This window comes from Pseudophryne corroboree, chromosome 6 (genome assembly GCF_028390025.1).
Source record: "Pseudophryne corroboree isolate aPseCor3 chromosome 6, aPseCor3.hap2, whole genome shotgun sequence".
NCBI lineage: Eukaryota > Metazoa > Chordata > Amphibia > Anura > Myobatrachidae > Pseudophryne > Pseudophryne corroboree.
Genome location: NC_086449.1, coordinates 514535775 through 514556336, shown reverse-complemented (window position 1 = coordinate 514556336; position 20562 = coordinate 514535775). Strand labels below are relative to the sequence as shown.

At 46.9% G+C, this 20562-nt stretch overlaps 1 protein-coding gene across 1 annotated transcript in view; it reads left to right on the top strand.

Moving 5' to 3' along the window:
* Positions 1 to 20562, top strand: part of TBC1D15 (TBC1 domain family member 15) — a 353328-nt gene that overhangs the window by 253214 nt on the left and 79552 nt on the right. The window contains exon 11 of the mRNA XM_063927455.1: positions 1364 to 1480. Coding sequence (XP_063783525.1) covers positions 1364 to 1480 — 117 coding nt within the window. The remainder of the gene's footprint in view (positions 1 to 1363; positions 1481 to 20562) is intronic.

The window sequence follows — 20562 nt, the reverse complement described above, 5'->3', positions numbered from 1 at the left end:
CAATCAGCTCCTGTAATTTTTCAAACACAGCCTGTGACATGGCAGTAAGGAAGTTTATTGGCTGGTCATTTATGACTCTTTATCCATCTCCACTTTATCTCTTGTTAAGATTTAATTTGGGCCTGGGAAACTGGACCTGGTTGCCAATAAATAACAAAAACACAAAGGCGTATTGTAGACTTCAAGGGAACACAAAAGGAACGGTGTATTACAGGGTAGGAATCTGAAGGTGCTGTATGAAAAAATTGGATTACCTACACCACAGTTTTGCATGTTTGTAGGTTGAGGTAAGCCATGTTTCTCCAATGACATGGAGCTTGAGTGATTTTGAAATACATCCATCATGGATCAATACAAGTTTGTTACAAATGGATCTAAGGTTCTATAGTTTACAGAAAAAAGTTTAGGGAGGGATGTGGAGAATTGGATAGGTTTGGAGAGATGGAAGTACAAAGTATTAGGGTGCATGGAATGAAGAGCATGATCAGATAGTGATGCAAATCGAGAGGCCAAGTGTGCTTGACGAGGACACACTCCTCACCGTACGTAGGTCCCCATCACTTAAAGTTCTGTGGCAACCGTCTACATTTCTTCACTACAGTTGTTTTAGAACAGGCTTAATGAAGCCCCACCCCTGTCTGTGAGTGGTGCAGACGGATTCGGAATACTTTAGCTCAGATTTATCAAGCTTTGGAGAGTGATAAATTGCACGGTGATAAAGTACCAGCCAATCAGCTCCTAACTGTAATTTTTCAATCACAGCCTGTAACATGGCAGTTAGAAGCTGGTTGGTTGGTACTTTATCACCGTGCATTTTATCACTCTCCAAGGCTTGATAAACCAGGCATATATGTTTTATTAAATGAAAAATGTCTGTGTGCTGCTGTATTTATGTAAAGGTTTGTTGATGGTCGAACTCTTGAAGTCCTTATGCTCAAATATGGATAGAAAATAGCATATAAACTCAGAATCTGCTAATTTCCCAAAATTATTTGTAAAATACTTTGCAATTTTCCAATTTCACATTTATCCCTTTTTCCTGTTATGATCCTTTTAATTTGCTGTTTCCCACATTTCATATAAGCTCATATCACTATCCAAATTTAACTTTGCCATTTAAGCTACCTGATATTACTGGAACATTTGATCTGTGTTTTACAAAGTTTTGCAAATCTACTTAAAGCAGCAGTGCCCTTTTGAATGATCTGAAGTGTCCTGTTATGCATTCCTTTAGCAGAGCAGTCATCCTAAGCTCCTGGATCTAAGTATGCCAGTACTCTGTGTTTGGTAGATAGGGGTTTGTTCTAAGTTAGCAGCTTTCCTCTCAAATATTTATTGTCATTTTCTTTATCCATCATGCTAGAAAAAGATGTGAATCGTACAGACCGAACAAACAAGTTTTATGAAGGCCAAGATAATCCAGCATTGATTTTACTTCATGACATTTTGATGACATATTGTATGTACGATTTTGATCTTGGTAAGTTGATGTTCATATCGCTATGGGGAAATGTCTTTACTTTTGTTTATATAATACAATTTTCTGTTTGCCATTGATATTTATAGTCATATAGCAGATTCCAATGTGCAGATCCCTTTCCATATCTCTGTACTGTGTTTCTGTGAATACTTGTTTTGTATCTTGTAATATTATTTTGCAGATGTAAGACAAGCATGTTCACCTCACATCACAGTATTGCAAAGCTGGGGCAGTCTTTATTCAGCATCTATATTCCATCATAATCCAACAACAAGCGTACTACTACTTGTGAATATGTATGACTCTGGGAACAGGAGATTGACTTTGTTTATAGCCCTGTATAATAAATAGACACATAAGTGATCAAACGTGATACAGCTTTGTCTGTAGATATGTATCCCACCTAATATTTCTTTGAAACTGAAACTAGTTTTCTACACAGCAGAATAAGAAAGATGTGCTTAAAGCCCCATTACATTGAATTCACAGACAATGTCCGTCTTTGTTTTTTTGTTGTCAATCTATAGCTGTCAGCATGTCTGCAGTATTTGGTGGAAACTGACACATATTCAGATTGGAGTTCTTGATACAAATTGTGTCTTTCTCATGTATTACACATTTATGAGATGGTAATTGGTTTTCTTTGCAAGTAGTAAGGAGAATCATTCATTACAATACTTTTATTATGTGCTGTGTTTTAATGTGTACTAGTGTAATTTTAGCCAGCACAATATCAAAAGTTACGTATGCAGATTAAAAAATCATATAAAGACATAGCAGCAATATAGTGATGTAGCAGCAAGGTTGTGAGTTCTAGGCTATACACAATTCATGTTCTTGTAAAAAGGCATTCAAATCTCATTCCACCCCTGATAACAGTAATAAATATATTCCTGATGTAATAGGTCTATCTTTAAAGAATGTGGGAGCTATTGATAGGTATTTTTAAACCCCCAAGTCATATGGTACAAATAACTGATGAGTTACCATATGGAGCCTGATGCAGTGTTGTATGCAAACTCGATGGGTTTGTGTACAGCTGCAGTGGTGAGTGGACTGCACATGCGCAGGACCTAGCCGCAAACTGATTGACAGGTTGCAGTCGTATGGGGGTGGGCAGTGTTCCTTAAATCAAGTGCTGAAGTGAGGGTCTCCATCTCCCCACGGAGATTTCCAGTCCCTGGCAGAGGAGTTCTGACACCCATTCTCGGTCAGCTTAGACTTACTCAGATGGGCAGTGATTGTGACGATGGTGATCTGATGCTGTATCTTCGGACGCAGCACTTGAATCTGTGATGTCGGCAATAGGTGTCTCCTTTTCGTCAGATGCCTCCTGCAGCATTAACATACAAAATAGATTTTAGTGTCCATCTCTGAATCATCACCATAAGAAAAAGTATGTGATGTGTTAATCCATGAATTTATAGTTATTCCCATTCTTTATGTGATGTGCTGACCGAAGTCTCTCTCTAATGATTTCGAATTACATTTTGTGCCTGTTACACATATTTCAAAAGCCATGGGCATTAATATAAAGTATTCCCCCCCTACGCTGCTGTATATACAAATAATCTGTATATATTGGACCATGTTTGTAACTATTCATGTAGCCAGAAGAGCAATATTATGATTAGGCCTTGTTATTAGGTGATAAATCCTGGTTTGCATGTTGCTCTTGTAATTCATCCCAAAGGATTTTGATAGCATTGACATCAGGACTCTTTGCAGGCCAGACAAGTTCTTCCATACCAAATCCACAAACTACTTATTGATGGACTTCGCTTTGGCAATGGATGCAAAGGGTCTTCGCCAGCTGTTACCACAAAGTTGGAAGTACACATTTTGTAAAGAATTATGGGCTTCCAGCTTTGTGGCAACAGTACTTTAGCATTAACATTTCACTTAAGTGGAACTAAGAGGACTCGCCCAAGTCATGCAAAACTTGGGCGAGTCAACATTACGATACATCAAACTTTAAAGTTGGCAGTATCGTAATGTTGATTTTTGATAATTCTTTTTAAATATTCATAAGGTTGTGTGCCGGCCGTACACACTGAGCGATATGACCGTTCATATCAGAATCAGATTTATTGGCTAGGTATACTTGCGTATACTAGGAATTTGTCTTCGGTTTGCTATACAACAGCCAAGTAGGTAACAGATAAGCAGGTGGGCGGGTGGGGGGCAAGTAAAGTCATACAGATAGGCATACCATAGGGACACAAGTTAGTTACATGTAGTCTAGTCAGTCAATGTTCAGGAGTTCAGCAGGCCAACCGCTTGGTGAAAGAAACTTTTGAGGCTTCTGGTGGAACTGGCGGGGACAGCCCTGTAACGCCTGCCTGAAGTAAGCAAGTTAAACATGCTGTGGCCGGGGTGTAACTGATCTTTTAGTATCTTCGTTGCCCGCTTTTTAGCTCTGGACAGGTACAGGTCCTGGACTGAGAGAAGGTCGTCCCCAATCTTTTCTGCGGTTCTGACCACCTTTTGGAGCCTGTATCTGTCCCTTGCGCTGGCGGAGCTGTACCATACCAGTATCGAGGAGCACAGTACTGACTTCACAATCGCAGAGTAGAAGAGGAGCAGAAGCTTCTGTGGGATGTTGAACTTCCTTAGTTGCCTGAGGAAGAACAACCTCTGCTGTGCTTTCCCGACAGTGGCGTCAGCGTTGGACCCCCATTTAAGGTCCTGGGAGATTGTGGTCCCTAGAAACTTGAAGGCGTCCACTAGCGATACCACACTGTCGGCAATCGTTAGCGGAGGTGCACTAGCTGACTTCTTTCTGAAGTCCACTATCATCTCGACAGTTTTGAGGGGGTTGAGCGCAATGTTGTTCTAGGTGCACCACTGGGACAACCGGTCTACTTTCCTTCTACAGGCCGATTCGTCCCTGTCCTTGATGAGGCCGAGGATGGTGGTGTCATCGGCGAATTTGATAATCTTTACTGGTGGCGGCTCTGAGGTGCAGTCATTTGTGTACAGGGAGAAGAGCAGGGGTGACAGGATACAGCCCTGAGGAGCCCCTGTACTAATCGACCGTGCTTGAGAGATGAATTCCCCCGCTTTCACCACCTGTGTTCTATCTGTCAGGAAGTCTACTATCCAGGAACGGGTAGCTTCTGGGACCCCTAGGCAAAGTAATTTGGGGTGGAGGATGCTGGGGACTATTGTATTGAAGGCCGAGCTGAAATCGTCAAACAGGACCCTCGTGTAGGTACAGTGAATGTCTATGTAGAATATAGTGCAGGCCCAGGTTGACTGCATCCTCGACACCGATTCGATCGATAGGCGAACTGTAGGGGGTCCAGTTGGGGGCAAGTCACAGTTTTCAGGTGATTCAAAACCAGACGCTCTAACGTTTTCATGACCACAGACGTCAGTGTTATCGGCCTGTAGTCGTTCAGATTCGTGATAGAGGGTTTCTTGGGGACCGGGACAATAGTAGACCTTTTGAGGCAGGCAGGGACTTTCTGTAGCTCCAGCGATTTGTTGAAGATCTTGGTGAATATGGGGGCGAGCTGACCCGCACATGCTCTTAGGGCAGATGGTGACACTCCGTCAGGACCCGGAACTTTCCTGGGTCTGGCCCTTTCGCTCAGCGACGCCACGGCCGGGCCGTGCATGCACCTCCTGGACGGCAGTCCAGATTGAGCATGCATGCACCGCCGACACTGAGGGTCGTTAACGACCCACGGTGCCACGCATCGGTCATCGTCGCCGGCATACACACTTGCCGAGAAAGTGAACAATGTCGCTTAGAAAGGGAGAAAATGAGCGACGTCGTTCATTTTATCAGTAAGTGTGTATGCACCTTAAGTCCGGGAAGAGTTGTATTTATTTAGTCATTGAACACTTTTAAAAACACAGAACAAAAATTAACTTGTACCTATTTATTGTGGGCAACTATGCTAATATTTTATGTTTCTAAACTGTAAGCTATTATTATTATTATTATTATTATTATTATTATTAGTATTATTATTACTACATTTTATTAATAGGGCGCCACAAGTGTTTCGCAGCGCCCTTTCCCTATCTCACTCTAAGTGTACTGTTTACATGTTGTCAGTTGCAAATCAGACTGTTATTTTCAGTTATGGATCAGTCTATTGGTCAGGGTGATTATCCTAGTACAGGTTGAGTATCCCATATCCAAATATTCCGAAATACGGAATATTCCGAAATACGGACTTTTTTGAGTGAGAGTGAGATAGTGAAACCTTTGTTTTTTGATGGCTCAATGTACACAAACTTTGTTTAATACACAAAGTTATTAATAATATTGTATTAAATGGCCTTCAGGCTGTGTGTAGAAGGTGTATATGAAACATACATGATTTGTGTGAATGTAGACACACTTTATGTATTGCACAAAGTTATAAAAAATATTGGTTAAAATTACCTTCAGGCTGTGTGTATAAGGTGTATATGTAACATAAATGCATTCTGTGCTTAGACTTGGGTCCCATCACCATGATATCTCATTATGGTATGCAATTATTCCAAAAAACGGAAAAATCCGATATCCAAAATACCTCTGGTCCCAAGCATTTTGGATAAGGGATACTCAACCTGTACTACAGATTTTCTTCATACACCTAGCATCTTTATGCCATATGACACAAGTACAACTGAGCTACCTCGAGAGGTGTAGCATGTCATAGGGGCCGATTCAGACCTGATCGCTGCTGTGTGTGTTCTCACAGGCTGCGATCAGGTGTGCATTGCGTATGCACCGCAATGCGCAGGCGCGACGGACCGCAGCAACGGGGATCGCCGGTCAGTAACGGGATGGTGAGAAAATTCCATATGCACTGGCGATCATAGTTACATAGTTTGTAAGGTTGAAAAAAGACAAGATGTCCATCGAGTTCAACCTGTATTTTAAATTACAAATCACTTAGCTGCTGTAGCCTTGAATATTTCTATCAGTTAGGAATTTATCTAATCCATTTTTGAACTTATTTAGTGAGTCCACCATTACTACCTCCTCTGGTAGGGAATTCCAGATCTTTATTGTTCTTACTGTGAAGAACCCTTTCCTCCGTTGTGTATGAAAATTAATTCTTCTAACCTCAGGGGGTGTCTTCGTGTCCTGTGTAGCGTTTTTTTTTTTAATTTTTATAAACTGATCGTCTGATAAGTCCTTGTATTGTCCCTTAATGTATTTATAAATGTTAATAATGTCCCCTCTCAGCCTCCTCATTTCCAGTGTAAATCTAACCTTGTTAGTCTTTCCTCACAATTCAGTGCCTCTAACACCTTAACCAGTTTGGTCGCTCGCCTCTGAACCCTTTCGAGTTCGAAGATATCTTTTTTATAGTGTGGTGCCCAGAACTGTACACAATATTACAGGTGCGGCTGCACCAATGATTTATACAGTAGCAGGATTACACTCTCATCCCTTGCCTCCATTCCCCGTTTTATGCATGCCTACACCTTAGTTGCTTTTGTTGTTGCATTTTGACACTGCGTATTGCTACTAAGTCTATTTTCTCTATCGTCCTAGTGGATGCTGGGGTTCCTGAAAGGACCATGGGGAATAGCGGCTCCGCAGGAGACAGGGCACAAAAAGTAAAGCTTTAGGATCAGGTGGTGTGCACTGGCTCCTCCCCCTATGACCCTCCTCCAAGCCTCAGTTAGATTTTTGTGCCCGGCCGAGAAGGGTGCAATCTAGGTGGCTCTCCTAAAGAGCTGCTTAGAAAAGTTTAGCTTAGGTTTTTTATTTTACAGTGAGTCCTGCTGGCAACAGGATCACTGCAACGAGGGACTTAGGGGAGAAGAAGTGAACTCACCTGCGTGCAGGATGGATTGGCTTCTTTGGCTACTGGACATTAGCTCCAGAGGGACGATCACAGGTACAGCCTGGATGGTCACCGGAGCCTCGCCGCCGGCCCCCTTGCAGATGCTGAAAAGAGAAGAAGGTCCAGAATCGGCGGCAGAAGACTCCTCAGTCTTCTTAAGGTAGCGCACAGCACTGCAGCTGTGCGCCATTGCTCTCAGCACACTTCACACGGCAGTCACTGAGGGTGCAGGGCGCTGGGAGGGGGGCGCCCTGGGAGGCAATGTAAACCTATTTTCTCTATCGTCCTAGTGGATGCTGGGGTTCCTGAAAGGACCATGGGGAATAGCGGCTCCGCAGGAGACAGGGCACAAAAAGTAAAGCTTTACGATCAGGTGGTGTGTACTGGCTCCTCCCCCCATGACCCTCCTCCAAGCCTCAGTTAGATTTTTGTGCCCGGCCGAGAAGGGTGCAATCTAGGTGGCTCTCCTAAAGAGCTGCTTAGAAAAGTTTAGCTTAGGTTTTTTATTTTACAGTGAGTCCTGCTGGCAACAGGATCACTGCCACGAGGGACTTAGGGGAGAAGAAGTGAACTCACCTGCGTGCAGGATGGATTGGCTTCTTGGCTACTGGACATTAGCTCCAGAGGGACGATCACAGGTACAGCCTGGATGGTCACCGGAGCCTCGCCGCCGGCCCCCTTGCAGATGCTGAAACGAGAAGAGGTCCAGAATCGGCGGCAGAAGACTCCTCAGTCTTCTTAAGGTAGCGCACAGCACTGCAGCTGTGCGCCATTTTCCTCTCAGCACACTTCACACGGCAGTCACTGAGGGTGCAGGGCGCTGGGAGGGGGGCGCCCTGGGAGGCAAATGAAAACCTTTTTTGGCTAAAAATACCTCACATATAGCCTCCGGGGGCTATATGGAGATATTTAACCCCTGCCAGAATCCACTAAAGAGCGGGAGACGAGCCCGCCGAAAAAGGGGCGGGGCCTATCTCCTCAGCACACAGCGCCATTTTCCTCACACAGCTCCGCTGGTCAGGAAGGCTCCCAGGCTCTCCCCTGCACTGCACTACAGAAACAGGGTAAAACAAGAGAGGGGGGGCAAAATTGTGGCAAAACTATATTATTAAAGCAGCTATACAGGGAGCACTTATTATAAGGCTATCCCTGTCATATATAGCGCTTTTGGTGTGTGCTGGCAAACTCTCCCTCTGTCTCCCCAAAGGGCTAGTGGGGTCCTGTCTTCGTTAAGAGCATTCCCTGTGTGTCTGCTGTGTGTCGGTACGTGTGTGTCGACATGTATGAGGACGATATTGGTGTGGAGGCGGAGCAATTGCCAAATATGGGGATGTCACCTCCTAGGGGGTCGACACCAGAATGGATGCCTTTATTTATGGAATTACGTGATAGTGTCAACACGCTAAAGCAGTCGTTTGATGACATGAGACGGCCGGACAATCAATTAGTGCCTGTCCAGGCGCCTCAAACACCGTCAGGGGCTGTAAAACGCCCTTTGCCTCAGTCGGTCGACACAGACCCAGACACAGGCACTGATTCCAGTGGCGACGGTGACGAATCAACCGTATTTTCCAGTAGGGCCACACGTTATATGATTTTGGCAATGAAGGAGGCGTTACATATTGCTGATACTACAGGTACCACAAAACAGGGTATCATGTGGGGTGTGAAAAAACTACCTATAGTTTTTCCTGAATCAGATGAATTAAATGAGGTGTGTGATGAAGCGTGGGTTGCCCCCGATAAAAAAATGCTAATTTCAAAGAAGTTATTGGCTTTATACCCTTTCCCGCCAGAGGTTAGGGCGCGCTGGGAAACACCTCCTAGGGTGGACAAGGCGCTCACACGCTTATCAAAACAAGTGGCGTTACCCTCTCCTGAGACGGCCGCACTTAAAGATCCAGCAGATAGGAGGATGGAAAATATCCAAAAAAGTATATACACACATACAGGTGTTATACTACGACCAGCTATAGCGACAGCCTGGATGTGCAGTGCTGGGGTAGCTTGGTCAGAGTCCCTGATTGAAAATATTGATACCCTGGATAGGGACAATGTTTTACTGTCTTTAGAGCAAATAAAGGATGCATTTCTTTATATGCGTGATGCACAGAGGGATATCTGCACACTGGCATCACGGGTAAGTGCTATGTCCATTTCGGCCAGAAGAAGTTTATGGACGCAACAGTGGTCAGGCGATGCGGACTCAAAACGGCATATGGAAGTTTTGCCGTATAAAGGGGAGGAGTTATTTGGTGTCGGTCTATCGGATTTGGTGGCCACGGCTACAGCCGGGAAATCCACCTTTTTACCTCAAGTCACTCCCCAACAGAAAAAGACACCGACTTTTCAACCGCAGCCCTTTCGTTCCTTTAAAAACAAGAGAGCAAAGGGATATTCATATCTGCCACGAGGCAGAGGAAGGGGGAAGAGACAGCAACAGGCAGCTCCTTCCCAGGAACAGAAGCCCTCCCCCGCTTCTACAAAAGCCTCAGCATGACGCTGGGGCTTCTCAAGCGGACTCGGGGGCGGTGGGCAGCGCCCAGTGGGCTCACTCGCAGGTAGATCCCTGGATCCTGCAGATAATATCTCAGGGGTACAGGTTGGAACTAGAGACGGATCCACCTCGCCGTTTCCTGAAGTCTGCTTTACCAACGTCCCCCTCCGACAGGGTGACGGTCTTGGAAGCCATTCACAAGCTGTACTCTCAGCAGGTGATAGTCAAGGTACCCCTTTTACAACAAGGAAAGGGGTATTATTCCACTCTATTTGTGGTACCGAAGCCGGATGGCTCGGTAAGACCTATCCTAAATCTGAAATCCTTGAACCTGTACATAAAGAAGTTCAAGTTCAAGATGGAGTCACTCAGAGCAGTGATAGCGAACCTGGAAGAAGGGGACTTTATGGTATCCTTGGACATCAAGGATGCGTATCTCCACGTTCCAATTTACCCCTCACACCAGGGGTACCTCAGGTTCGTCGTACAGAACTGTCACTATCAGTTTCAGACGCTGCCGTTCGGATTGTCCACGGCACCTCGGGTCTTTACCAAGGTAATGGCCGAGATGATGATTCTTCTTCGAAGAAAAGGCGTATTAATTATCCCATACTTGGACGATCTCCTAATAAGGGCAAGGTCCGGAGAACAGCTAGAGATGGGATTAGCACTGTCTCAAGAAGTGCTAAAACAGCACGGGTGGATTCTGAATATTCCAAAATCCCAGTTAATTCCGACAACACGTCTGCTGTTCCTAGGGATGATTCTGGACACGGTTCAGAAAAAGGTTTTTCTCCCGGAGGAAAAAGCCAAGGAGTTATCCGAGCTTGTCAGGAACCTCCTAAAACCAGGAAAGGTGTCTGTACATCAATGCACAAGAGTCCTGGGAAAAATGGTGGCTTCTTACGAAGCAATTCCATTCGGCAGATTCCACGCAAGAATTTTCCAGAGGGATCTGTTGGACAAATGGTCAGGGTCGCATCTTCAGATGCACCAGCGGATAACCCTGTCTCCAAGGACAAGGGTATCTCTTCTGTGGTGGTTGCAGAGTGCTCATCTATTGGAGGGCCGCAGATTCGGCATACAGGATTGGATCCTGGTGACCACGGACGCCAGCCTGAGAGGCTGGGGAGCAGTCACACAAGGAAGAAACTTCCAGGGCGTGTGGTCGAGCCTGGAAACGTCTCTTCACATAAACATTCTGGAACTAAGAGCAATCTACAATGCTCTAAGCCAGGCAGAACCTCTGCTTCAAGGAAAACCGGTGTTGATCCAGTCGGACAACATCACGGCAGTCGCCCATGTGAACAGACAGGGCGGCACAAGAAGCAGGAGTGCAATGGCAGAAGCTGCAAGGATTCTTTGCTGGGCAGAGAATCATGTGATAGCACTGTCAGCAGTGTTCATCCCGGGAGTGGACAACTGGGAAGCAGACTTCCTCAGCAGACACGACCTTCACCCGGGAGAGTGGGGACTTCATCCAGAAGTTTTCCACATGCTGGTAACCCGTTGGGAAAGACCAATGGTGGACATGATGGCGTCTCGCCTCAACAAAAAACTGGACAGGTATTGCGCCAGGTCAAGAGATCCGCAGGCAATAGCTGTGGACGCGCTGGTAACGCCTTGGGTGTACCAGTCGGTGTATGTGTTTCCTCCTCTGCCTCTCATACCAAAAGTATTGAGAATTATACGGCAAAGAGGCGTAAGAACGATACTAGTGGTTCCGGATTGGCCAAGAAGGACTTGGTACCCGGAACTTCAAGAGATGATCACGGAAGATCCGTGGCCTCTACCTCTGAGAAGGGACTTGCTTCAGCAGGGTCCCTGTCTGTTTCAAGACTTACCGCGGCTGCGTTTGACGGCATGGCGGTTGAACGCCGGATCCTAAAGGAAAAAGGCATGCCGGAAGAAGTCATTCCTACTTTGATTAAAGCAAGGAAGGAAGTAACCGCGCAACATTATCACCGCATTTGGCAAAAATATGTTGCGTGGTGCGAGGATCGGAGTGCTCCGACGGAGGAATTTCAACTGGGTCGATTCCTACATTTCCTGCAATCAGGATTGTCTATGGGTCTCAAATTGGGATCTATTAAGGTTCAAATTTCGGCCCTGTCGATTTTCTTCCAAAAAGAATTGGCTTCAGTTCCTGAAGTCCAGATTTTTGTTAAGGGAGTGCTGCATATACAGCCCCCTGTGGTGCCTCCAGTGGCACCGTGGGATCTCAATGTTGTTTTGGACTTTCTCAAATCTCATTGGTTTGAACCACTAAAAACTGTGGATTTGAAATATCTCACATGGAAAGTGACCATGCTACTAGCCCTGGCTTCGGCCAGGAGAGTGTCAGAACTGGCAGCTTTATCTTACAAAAGCCCATATCTGATTTTCCATTCGGACAGGGCAGAACTGCGGACTCGTCCGCATTTTCTCCCTAAGGTGGTGTCAGCATTTCATCTGAACCAACCTATTGTAGTGCCTGCGGCTACAAGCGACTTGGAGGACTCCAAGTTGTTGGACGTTGTCAGAGCTTTAAAAATATACATTTCAAGGACAGCTGGAGTCAGGAAATCTGACTCGCTGTTTATACTATATGCTCCCAACAAGTTGGGCGCTCCTGCGTCTAAGCAGACTATTGCTCGCTGGATTTGTAGTACGATTCAGCTTGCACATTCTGTGGCAGGCCTGCCACAGCCAAAATCGGTAAAAGCCCACTCCACAAGGAAGGTGGGTTCTTCTTGGGCGGCTGCCCGAGGGGTCTCGGCATTACAACTCTGCCGAGCGGCTACGTGGTCGGGGGCAAACACGTTTGTAAAATTCTACAAATTTGATACCCTGGCTAAGGAGGACCTGGAGTTCTCTCATTCGGTGCTACAGAGTCATCCGCACTCTCCCGCCCGTTTGGGAGCTTTGGTATAATCCCCATGGTCCTTTCAGGAACCCCAGCATCCACTAGGACGATAGAGAAAATAAGAATTTACTTACCGATAATTCTATTTCTCGGAGTCCGTAGTGGATGCTGGGCGCCCATCCCAAGTGCGGATTATCTGCATTACTTGTACATAGTTACAAAAATCGGGTTATTATTGTTGTGAGCCATCTTTTCAGAGGCTCCGCTGTTATCATACTGTTAACTGGGTTTAGATCACAGGTTGTACGGTGTGATTGGTGTGGCTGGTATGAGTCTTACCCGGGATTCATAAATCCTTCCTTATTGTGTACGCTCGTCCGGGCACAGTACCTAACTGAGGCTTGGAGGAGGGTCATGGGGGGAGGAGCCAGTACACACCACCTGATCGTAAAGCTTTACTTTTTGTGCCCTGTCTCCTGCGGAGCCGCTATTCCCCATGGTCCTTTCAGGAACCCCAGCATCCACTACGGACTCCGAGAAATAGAATTATCGGTAAGTAAATTCTTATTTTTTGGCAAAAAATACCTCACATATAGCCTCCGGGGGCTATATGGAGATATTTAACCCCTGCCAGAATCCGTTGAAGAGCGGGAGACGAGCCCGCCGAAAAAGGGGCGGGGCCTATCTCCTCAGCACACAGCGCCATTTTCCCTCACAGAAAGGCTGGAGGGAAGGCTCCCAGGCTCTCCCCTGCACTGCACTACAGAAACAGGGTTAAAACAGAGAGGGGGGGCACTAATTTGGCGTTAGAAATATATAAAAAGATGCTATAAGGGAAAACACTTATATAAGGTTGTCCCTATATAATTATAGCGTTTTTTGGTGTGTGCTGGCAAACTCTCCCTCTGTCTCTCCAAAGGGCTAGTGGGTCCTGTCCTCTATCAGAGCATTCCCTGTGTGTGTGCTGTGTGTCGGTACGTGTGTGTCGACATGTATGAGGACGATGTTGGTGAGGAGGCGGAGCAATTGCCTGTAATGGTGATGTCACTCTCTAGGGAGTCGACACCGGAATGGATGGCTTATTTAGGGAATTACGTGATAATGTCAACACGCTGCAAGGTCGGTTGACGACATGAGACGGCCGACAAACAATTAGTACCGGTCCAGACGTCTCAAAAACACCGTCTGGGGTTTTAAAACGCCCGTTTACCTTAGTCGGTCGACACAGACACAGACACGGACACTGAATCCAGTGTCGACGGTGAATAAACAAACGTATTCCTTATTAGGGGCACACGTTAAGGGCAATGAAGGAGGTGTTACATATTTCTGATACTACAAGTACCACAAAAGAGGGTATTATGTGGGATGTGAAAAAACTACCTGTAGTTTTTCCTGAATCAGATAAATTAAATGAAGTGTGTGATGATGCGTGGGTTCCCCCCGATAGAAAATTACTGGCGGTATACCCTTTCCCGCCAGAAGTTAGGGCGCGTTGGGAAACACCCCTTAGGGTGGATAAGGCGCTCACACGCTTATCAAAACAAGTGGCGGTACCGTCTATAGATAGGGCCGTCCTCAAGGAGCCAGCTGACAGGAGGCTGGAAAATATCATATAAAAGTATATACACACATACTGGTGTTATACTGCGACCAGCGATCGCCTCAGCCTGGATGTGCAGAGCTGGGGTGGCTTGGTCGGATTCCCTGACTAAAAATATTGATACCCTTGACAGGGACAGTATTTTATTGACTATAGAGCATTTAAAGGATGCATTTCTATATATGCGAGATGCACAGAGGGATATTTGCACTCTGGCATCAAGAGTAAGTGCGATGTCCATATCTGCCAGAAGATGTTTATGGACACGACAGTGGTCAGGTGATGCAGATTCCAAACGGCACAAAGGTGTATTGCCGTATAAAGGAAGAGGAGTTATTTGGGGTCGGTCCATCGGACCTGGTGGCCACGGCAACTGCTGGAAAATCCACCGTTTTTACCCTAAGTCACATCTCTGCAGAAAAAGACACCGTCTTTTCAGCCTCAGTCCTTTCGTCCCTATAAGAGTCATATTTGCCCAGGGATAGAGGAAAGGGAAGAAGACTGCAGCAGGCAGCCCATTCCCAGGAACAGAAGCCTTCCACCGCTTCTGCCAAGCTCTCAGCATGACGCTGGGACCGTACAGGACCCCTGGATCCTACAAGTAGTATCCCAGGGGTACAGATTGGAATGTCGAAACGTTTCCCCCTCGCAGGCTCCTGAAGTCTGCTTTACCAAGGTATCCCTCCGACAAGGAGGCAGTATGGGAAAAAATTCACAAGCTGTATTCCCAGCAGGTGATAATCAAATTACCCCTCCTACAACAAGGAAAGGGGTATTATTCCACACTATATTGTGGTACTGAAGCCAGAAGGCTAGGTGAGACCTATTCTAAATCTAAAAAAATTTGAACACTTACAAAGGTTCAAATCAAGATGGAGTCACTCAGAGCAGTGATAACGAACCAGGAAGAAGGGGACTATATAGTGTCCCGGGACATCAGGGATGCTTACCTCCATGTCCCAAATTTGCCCTTCTCACTAAGGGTACCTCAGGTTCGTGGTATAGAACTGTCACTGTCAGTTTCAGACGCTGCCGTTTGGATTGTCCACGGCACCCCGGGTCTTTACCAAGGTAATGGCCGAAATGATGATTCTTCTTCGAAGAAAAGGCGTCTTAATTACCCCTTACTTGGACGATCTCCTGATAAGGGCAAAGTCCAGGGAACAGTTGGAGGTCGGAGTAGCACTATCTCGGATACTGCTACAACAGCACGGATGGATTCTAAATATTCCAAAATCGCAGCTGATCCTGACGACACGTCTGCTGTGCCTAGGGATGATTCTGGACACAGTCCAGAAAAAGGTGTTTCTCCCGGAAGAGAAAGCCAGGGAGTTATCCGAGCTAGTCAAGAACCTCCTAAAACCAGGAAAAGTGTCAGTGCATCATTGCACAAGGGTCCTGGTAAAAATGGTGGCTTCCTACGAAGCAATTCCATTCGGCAGATTTCACGCAAGAACTTTTCAGTGGGATCTGCTGGACAAATGGTCCGGATCGCATCTTCAGATGCATCAGCGGATAACCCTATATCCAAGGACAAGGGTGTCTCTCCTGTGGTGGTTACAGAGTGCTCATCTTCTAGAGGGCCGCAGATTCGGCATTCAGGATTGGATGCTGGTGACCACGGAGGCCAGCCCGAGAGGCTGGGGAGCAGTCACACAAGGAAAAAATTTCCAGGGAGTGTGATCAAGTCTGGAGACTTTTCTCCACATAAATATACTGGAGCTAAGGGTAAATTTATAATGCTCTAAGCTTAGCAAGACCTCTGCTTCAAGGTCAGCCGGTATTGATCCAGTGGGAAAAACATCACGGCAGTCACCCACGTAAACAGACAGGGCGGCACAAGAAGCAGGAGGGCAATGGCAAAAACTGCAAGGACTTTTCGCTGGGCAAAAAATCATGTGATAGCACTGTCAGCAGTGTTTCATTCCGGGAGTGGAAACTGGGAAGCAGACTTCCTCAGCAGGCACGACCTCCACCCGGGAGAGTGGAAACTTCATCGGGAAGTTTTTCCACATGATTGTGAACCGTTGGGAAATACCAAAGGTGGACATGATGGCGTCCCGTCTGAACAAAAAACGGGACAGGTATTGCGCCAGGTCAAGAGACCCTCAGGCAATAGCTGTGGACGTTCTGGTAACACCGTGGGTGTACCAGTCGGTGTATGTGTTCCCTCCTCTGCTTCTCATACCTAAGGTACTGAGAATTATAAGACGTAGAGGAGTAAGAACTATACTCATGGCTCCGGATTGGCCAAGAAGGACTTGGTACCCGGAACTTCAAGAGATGCTCACAGAGGACTTATGGCCTCTGCCGCTAAGAAGGGACTTGCTTCAGCAAGTACCATGTCTGTTCCAAGACTTACCGCAGCTGCGTTTGACGGCATGGCGGTGGAACGCCGGATCCTAAGGGAAAAAGGCATTCCGGAAGAGGTCATTCCTACCCTGGTCAAAGCCAGGAAGGAGGTGACCGCACAACATTATCACCACATGTGGCGAAAATATGTTGCGTGGTGTGAGGCCAGGAAGGCCCCACGAAGAAATTTCAACTCGGTCGATTCCTGCATTTCCTGCAAACAGGAGTGTCTATGGGCCTCAAATTGGGGCCCATTAAGGTTCAAATTTCGGCCCTGTCGATTTTCTTCCAGAAAGAATTGGCTTCAGTTCCTGAAGTCCAGAAGTTTGTCAAGGGAGTATTGCATATACAACCCCCTTTTGTGCCTCCAGTGGCACTGTGGGATCTCAACGTAGTTCTGGGATTCCTCAAATCACATTGGTTTAAAACCAGTCAAATCTGTGGATTTGAAGCATCTCACATGAAAAGTGACCATGCTCTTGGCTCTGGCCTGGGCCAGGCGAGTGTCAAATTGGTGGGTTTTTTTCTCAAAAAAGCCCATATCTATTTGTCCATTCGGACTGGGCAGAGCTGCGGACTCGTCCCCAGTTCTCTCCCTAAGGTGGTGTCAGTGTTTCACCTGAACCAGCTTATTGTGGTGCCTTGCGCCTACTAGGGACTTGGAGGACTCCAAGTTGCTGGATGTTGTCAGGGCCCTGAAAGTATAGGTTCCAGGACGGCTGGAGTCAGGAAAACTGACTTGCTGTTATCCTGTATGCACCCAACAAACTGGGTGCTCTTGCTTCTAAGCAGACTATTGCTAGTTGGATGTGTAATACAATTCAGCTTGCACATTCTGTGGCAGGCCTGCCACAGCCAAAATATGTAAATGCCCATTCCACAAGGAAGGTGGGCTCATCTTGGGCGGCTGCCCGAGGGGTCTCGGCTTTACAACTTTGCCGAGCGGCTATTTAGTCAGGGGCAAACACGTTTGTAAAATCCTACAAATTTGATACCCTGGCTAAGGAGGACCTGGAGTTCTCTCATTCGGTGCTGCAGAGTCATCCGCACTCTCCCGCCCGTTTGGGAGCTTTGGTATAATCCCCATGGTCCTTTCAGGAACCCCAGCATCCACTAGGACGATAGAGAAAATAAGAATTTACTTACCGATAATTCTATTTCTCGGAGTCCGTAGTGGATGCTGGGCGCCCATCCCAAGTGCGGATTATCTGCATTACTTGTACATAGTTACAAAAATCGGTTTATTATTGTTGTGAGCCATCTTTTCAGAGGTTCCGCTGTTATCATACTGTTAACTGGGTTCAGATCACAGGTTGTACAGTGTGATTGGTGTGGCTGGTATGAGTCTTACCCGGGATTCAAAATCCTTCCTTATTGTGTACGCTCGTCCGGGCACAGTATCCTAACTGAGGCTTGGAGGAGGGTCATAGGGGGAGGAGCCAGTGCACACCACCTGATCCTAAAGCTTTACTTTTTGTGCCCTGTCTCCTGCGGAGCCGCTATTCCCCATGGTCCTTTCAGGAACCCCAGCATCCACTACGGACTCCGAGAAATAGAATTATCGGTAAGTAAATTCTTATTATCGATGAGCATACCCAAATCCTTTTCAACTACGGTTATCCCTATATTTTCCCCATTTCATTTATAGGCTGCCCGATTATTCTTAGTCCCAAAGTGCATAACTTTAAATTTTTCTATATTGAAACTCATTCCCCATTTGTCTACCCAGACCTCCAGTCTTGATAAATCATTCCGCAGAGACTCAACATCCTTGTCGGAATGAATTACTCGACACAGTTTAGTGTCGTCTGCGAAAATTGACACACTGCTTTCTTGGCCCACTCCCAGGTCATTAATGAATATTTCTGCTGCGGGGTACACTGGGCTCCACAAGGAAAGACATAGGGGTGTAGAGTAGGATCTTGATCCGAGGCACCAACAGGCTCAAAAGCTTTGACTGTTCCCAGAATGCATAGCGCCGCCTCCTCTATAACTCCTCTATAACCCCGCCTCAGTTTTGTAGTTGGTGCCGCAGATAGCAGGCACATAACAGAGGGGCTGCTCTGGGCAGCACTAAGAAGACCTTTTTTGAGAAGAAAAGTGAAGACTTCAAGGGCTGCAGCTGTGTGTACATGTCTAGTGACATTCACTGCTGCAGCTCCATCTCTCCCCAGCGGCGCTCTACACTCCCGGGCCCTGGTTGCCGGGTAACTACAGCAGGAGGCTCCGGTTTTCTTCTGAGTCAGGCACACACAATGGGGGCTCTCCGGGATCGCGTGGCCGCGCTTCGGGAGGAGGTGAGTAGGTCCTGCTCACGGGACCCGTGCTTTATCGCGAACCGGCGCTGTCAGTGGGAGGCGGGCCGCGCGCGCTGGCGGTGGACACAGTGGCAGTACAGGCGATCCACTAGATCACCAGGGCATGGGTGCAGGTCAGGTTTTCTCTTAAAACCTTTTTGTGTGTAGCCCGCAGTACCTGGTGCTTTTGCCAGCAGAGGGGATAAGGCTTAGACCTGGAGCCCCTCTCCCAGCCCCAGGGCGCCATTTCCAGCAAATGTTCCCACCCTGGAGCTGCAGATCTGTCTCTCCCTCACTCCCTGTTAGTGTTTGGGCACCATTTCTCTCAGCTGCACTGTTCCTGGGACTGCTTGGGCAAATCCTCCTTTGTAAAGCCGCCTGGTTGACAGCGCTGTGACTTTACATGACACTTAAGTATTCTACATGTCAATTAGACAGTTAGTTAAGAAAGAGTGCATTTAGTCAGGGTTCTCTGGTACAAGTACCCTGTGATATACATCCAGTTCTTACTGTGCAGTGTTATATCTATTGACTACATAGCTATATATATAAGCAGGGCCGGTTCTTGCCCTTGTGGCGCCCCGGGCAAAGTATAGGGTCGTGGCTTCAAATGGGGGCGTGGTCAGTTCCGCCCCCATTTGTGCCCCCTGTAGCGCAGCTGAAAGAAAAAAAGAAAGAAAAAAAGTATACTTACTATCCCCGTTCCTGATCCAGACCGCTGCAGATCTCCTCCGCCGACGCCTCTCTTCTCCTCTCCTCTCCTCTCCTCAATCTATGGGAGAGACGTTATTGAATGTGGTACGGGCTCTCCGTATCTATGTGAAGAAAACTGCTTCTGTTAGGAAATCTGATTCTCTCTTTGTGCTGTTTGGATTTCACAAACGGGGCTGGCGTGCTCACAAGCAAACTTTGGCCAGATGGATTAGAATGGTGATTGCACATGCTTATGTGAGGGCTGGTCTGTCAGCTCCTGCTCACATTACGGCCCATTCTACTCGGTCTATTGGACCTTCTTGGGCGGCCCGCCGTGGTGCGACCCTTGAACAATTGTGCAAGGCGGCTACTTGGTCCTCTGTGAACACGTTCATAAGGTTCTATGCCTTCGATACTGCCGCTTCCCAGGATGCTTCCTTTGGACGCCGGGTTCTTGTGCCCGCTACAGTGCGTCCCCTCCCATAAGGAACTGCTTTAGGACATCCCCTATGTCTTTCCTTGTGGAGCCCAGTGTACCCCGCAGCAGAAAACAAGTTTTATGGTAAGAACTTACCTTTGTTAAAACTCTTTCTGCGAGGTAAACTGGGCTCCACAAGGCGCCCACCCTGACGCACTTAGCTTCTTTGGGTTGGTATGGCATAGCCGCTGACACTTCTCCTGTCGTGAGAGTGTGGTGTATGTGGCTACTAACCGTTGTCGTCTCTTTTCCTGCTACTGCATTGGGCTGGTTAACTAAAAACTGAGGTCCTGTGCAGGGAGGCGGGGTTATAGAGGAGGCGGCGCTATGCATTCTGGGAACAGTCAAAGATTTTGAGCCTGTTGGTGCCTCGGATCAAGATCCTACTCTACCCCCCTATGTCTTTCCTTGTGGAGCCCAGTGTACCTCGCAGAAAGAGTTTTAACAAAGGTAAGTTCTTACCATAAAACTCGTTGTTAAACAGTAATGGCCCGAGTACTGAACCCTGCGGTA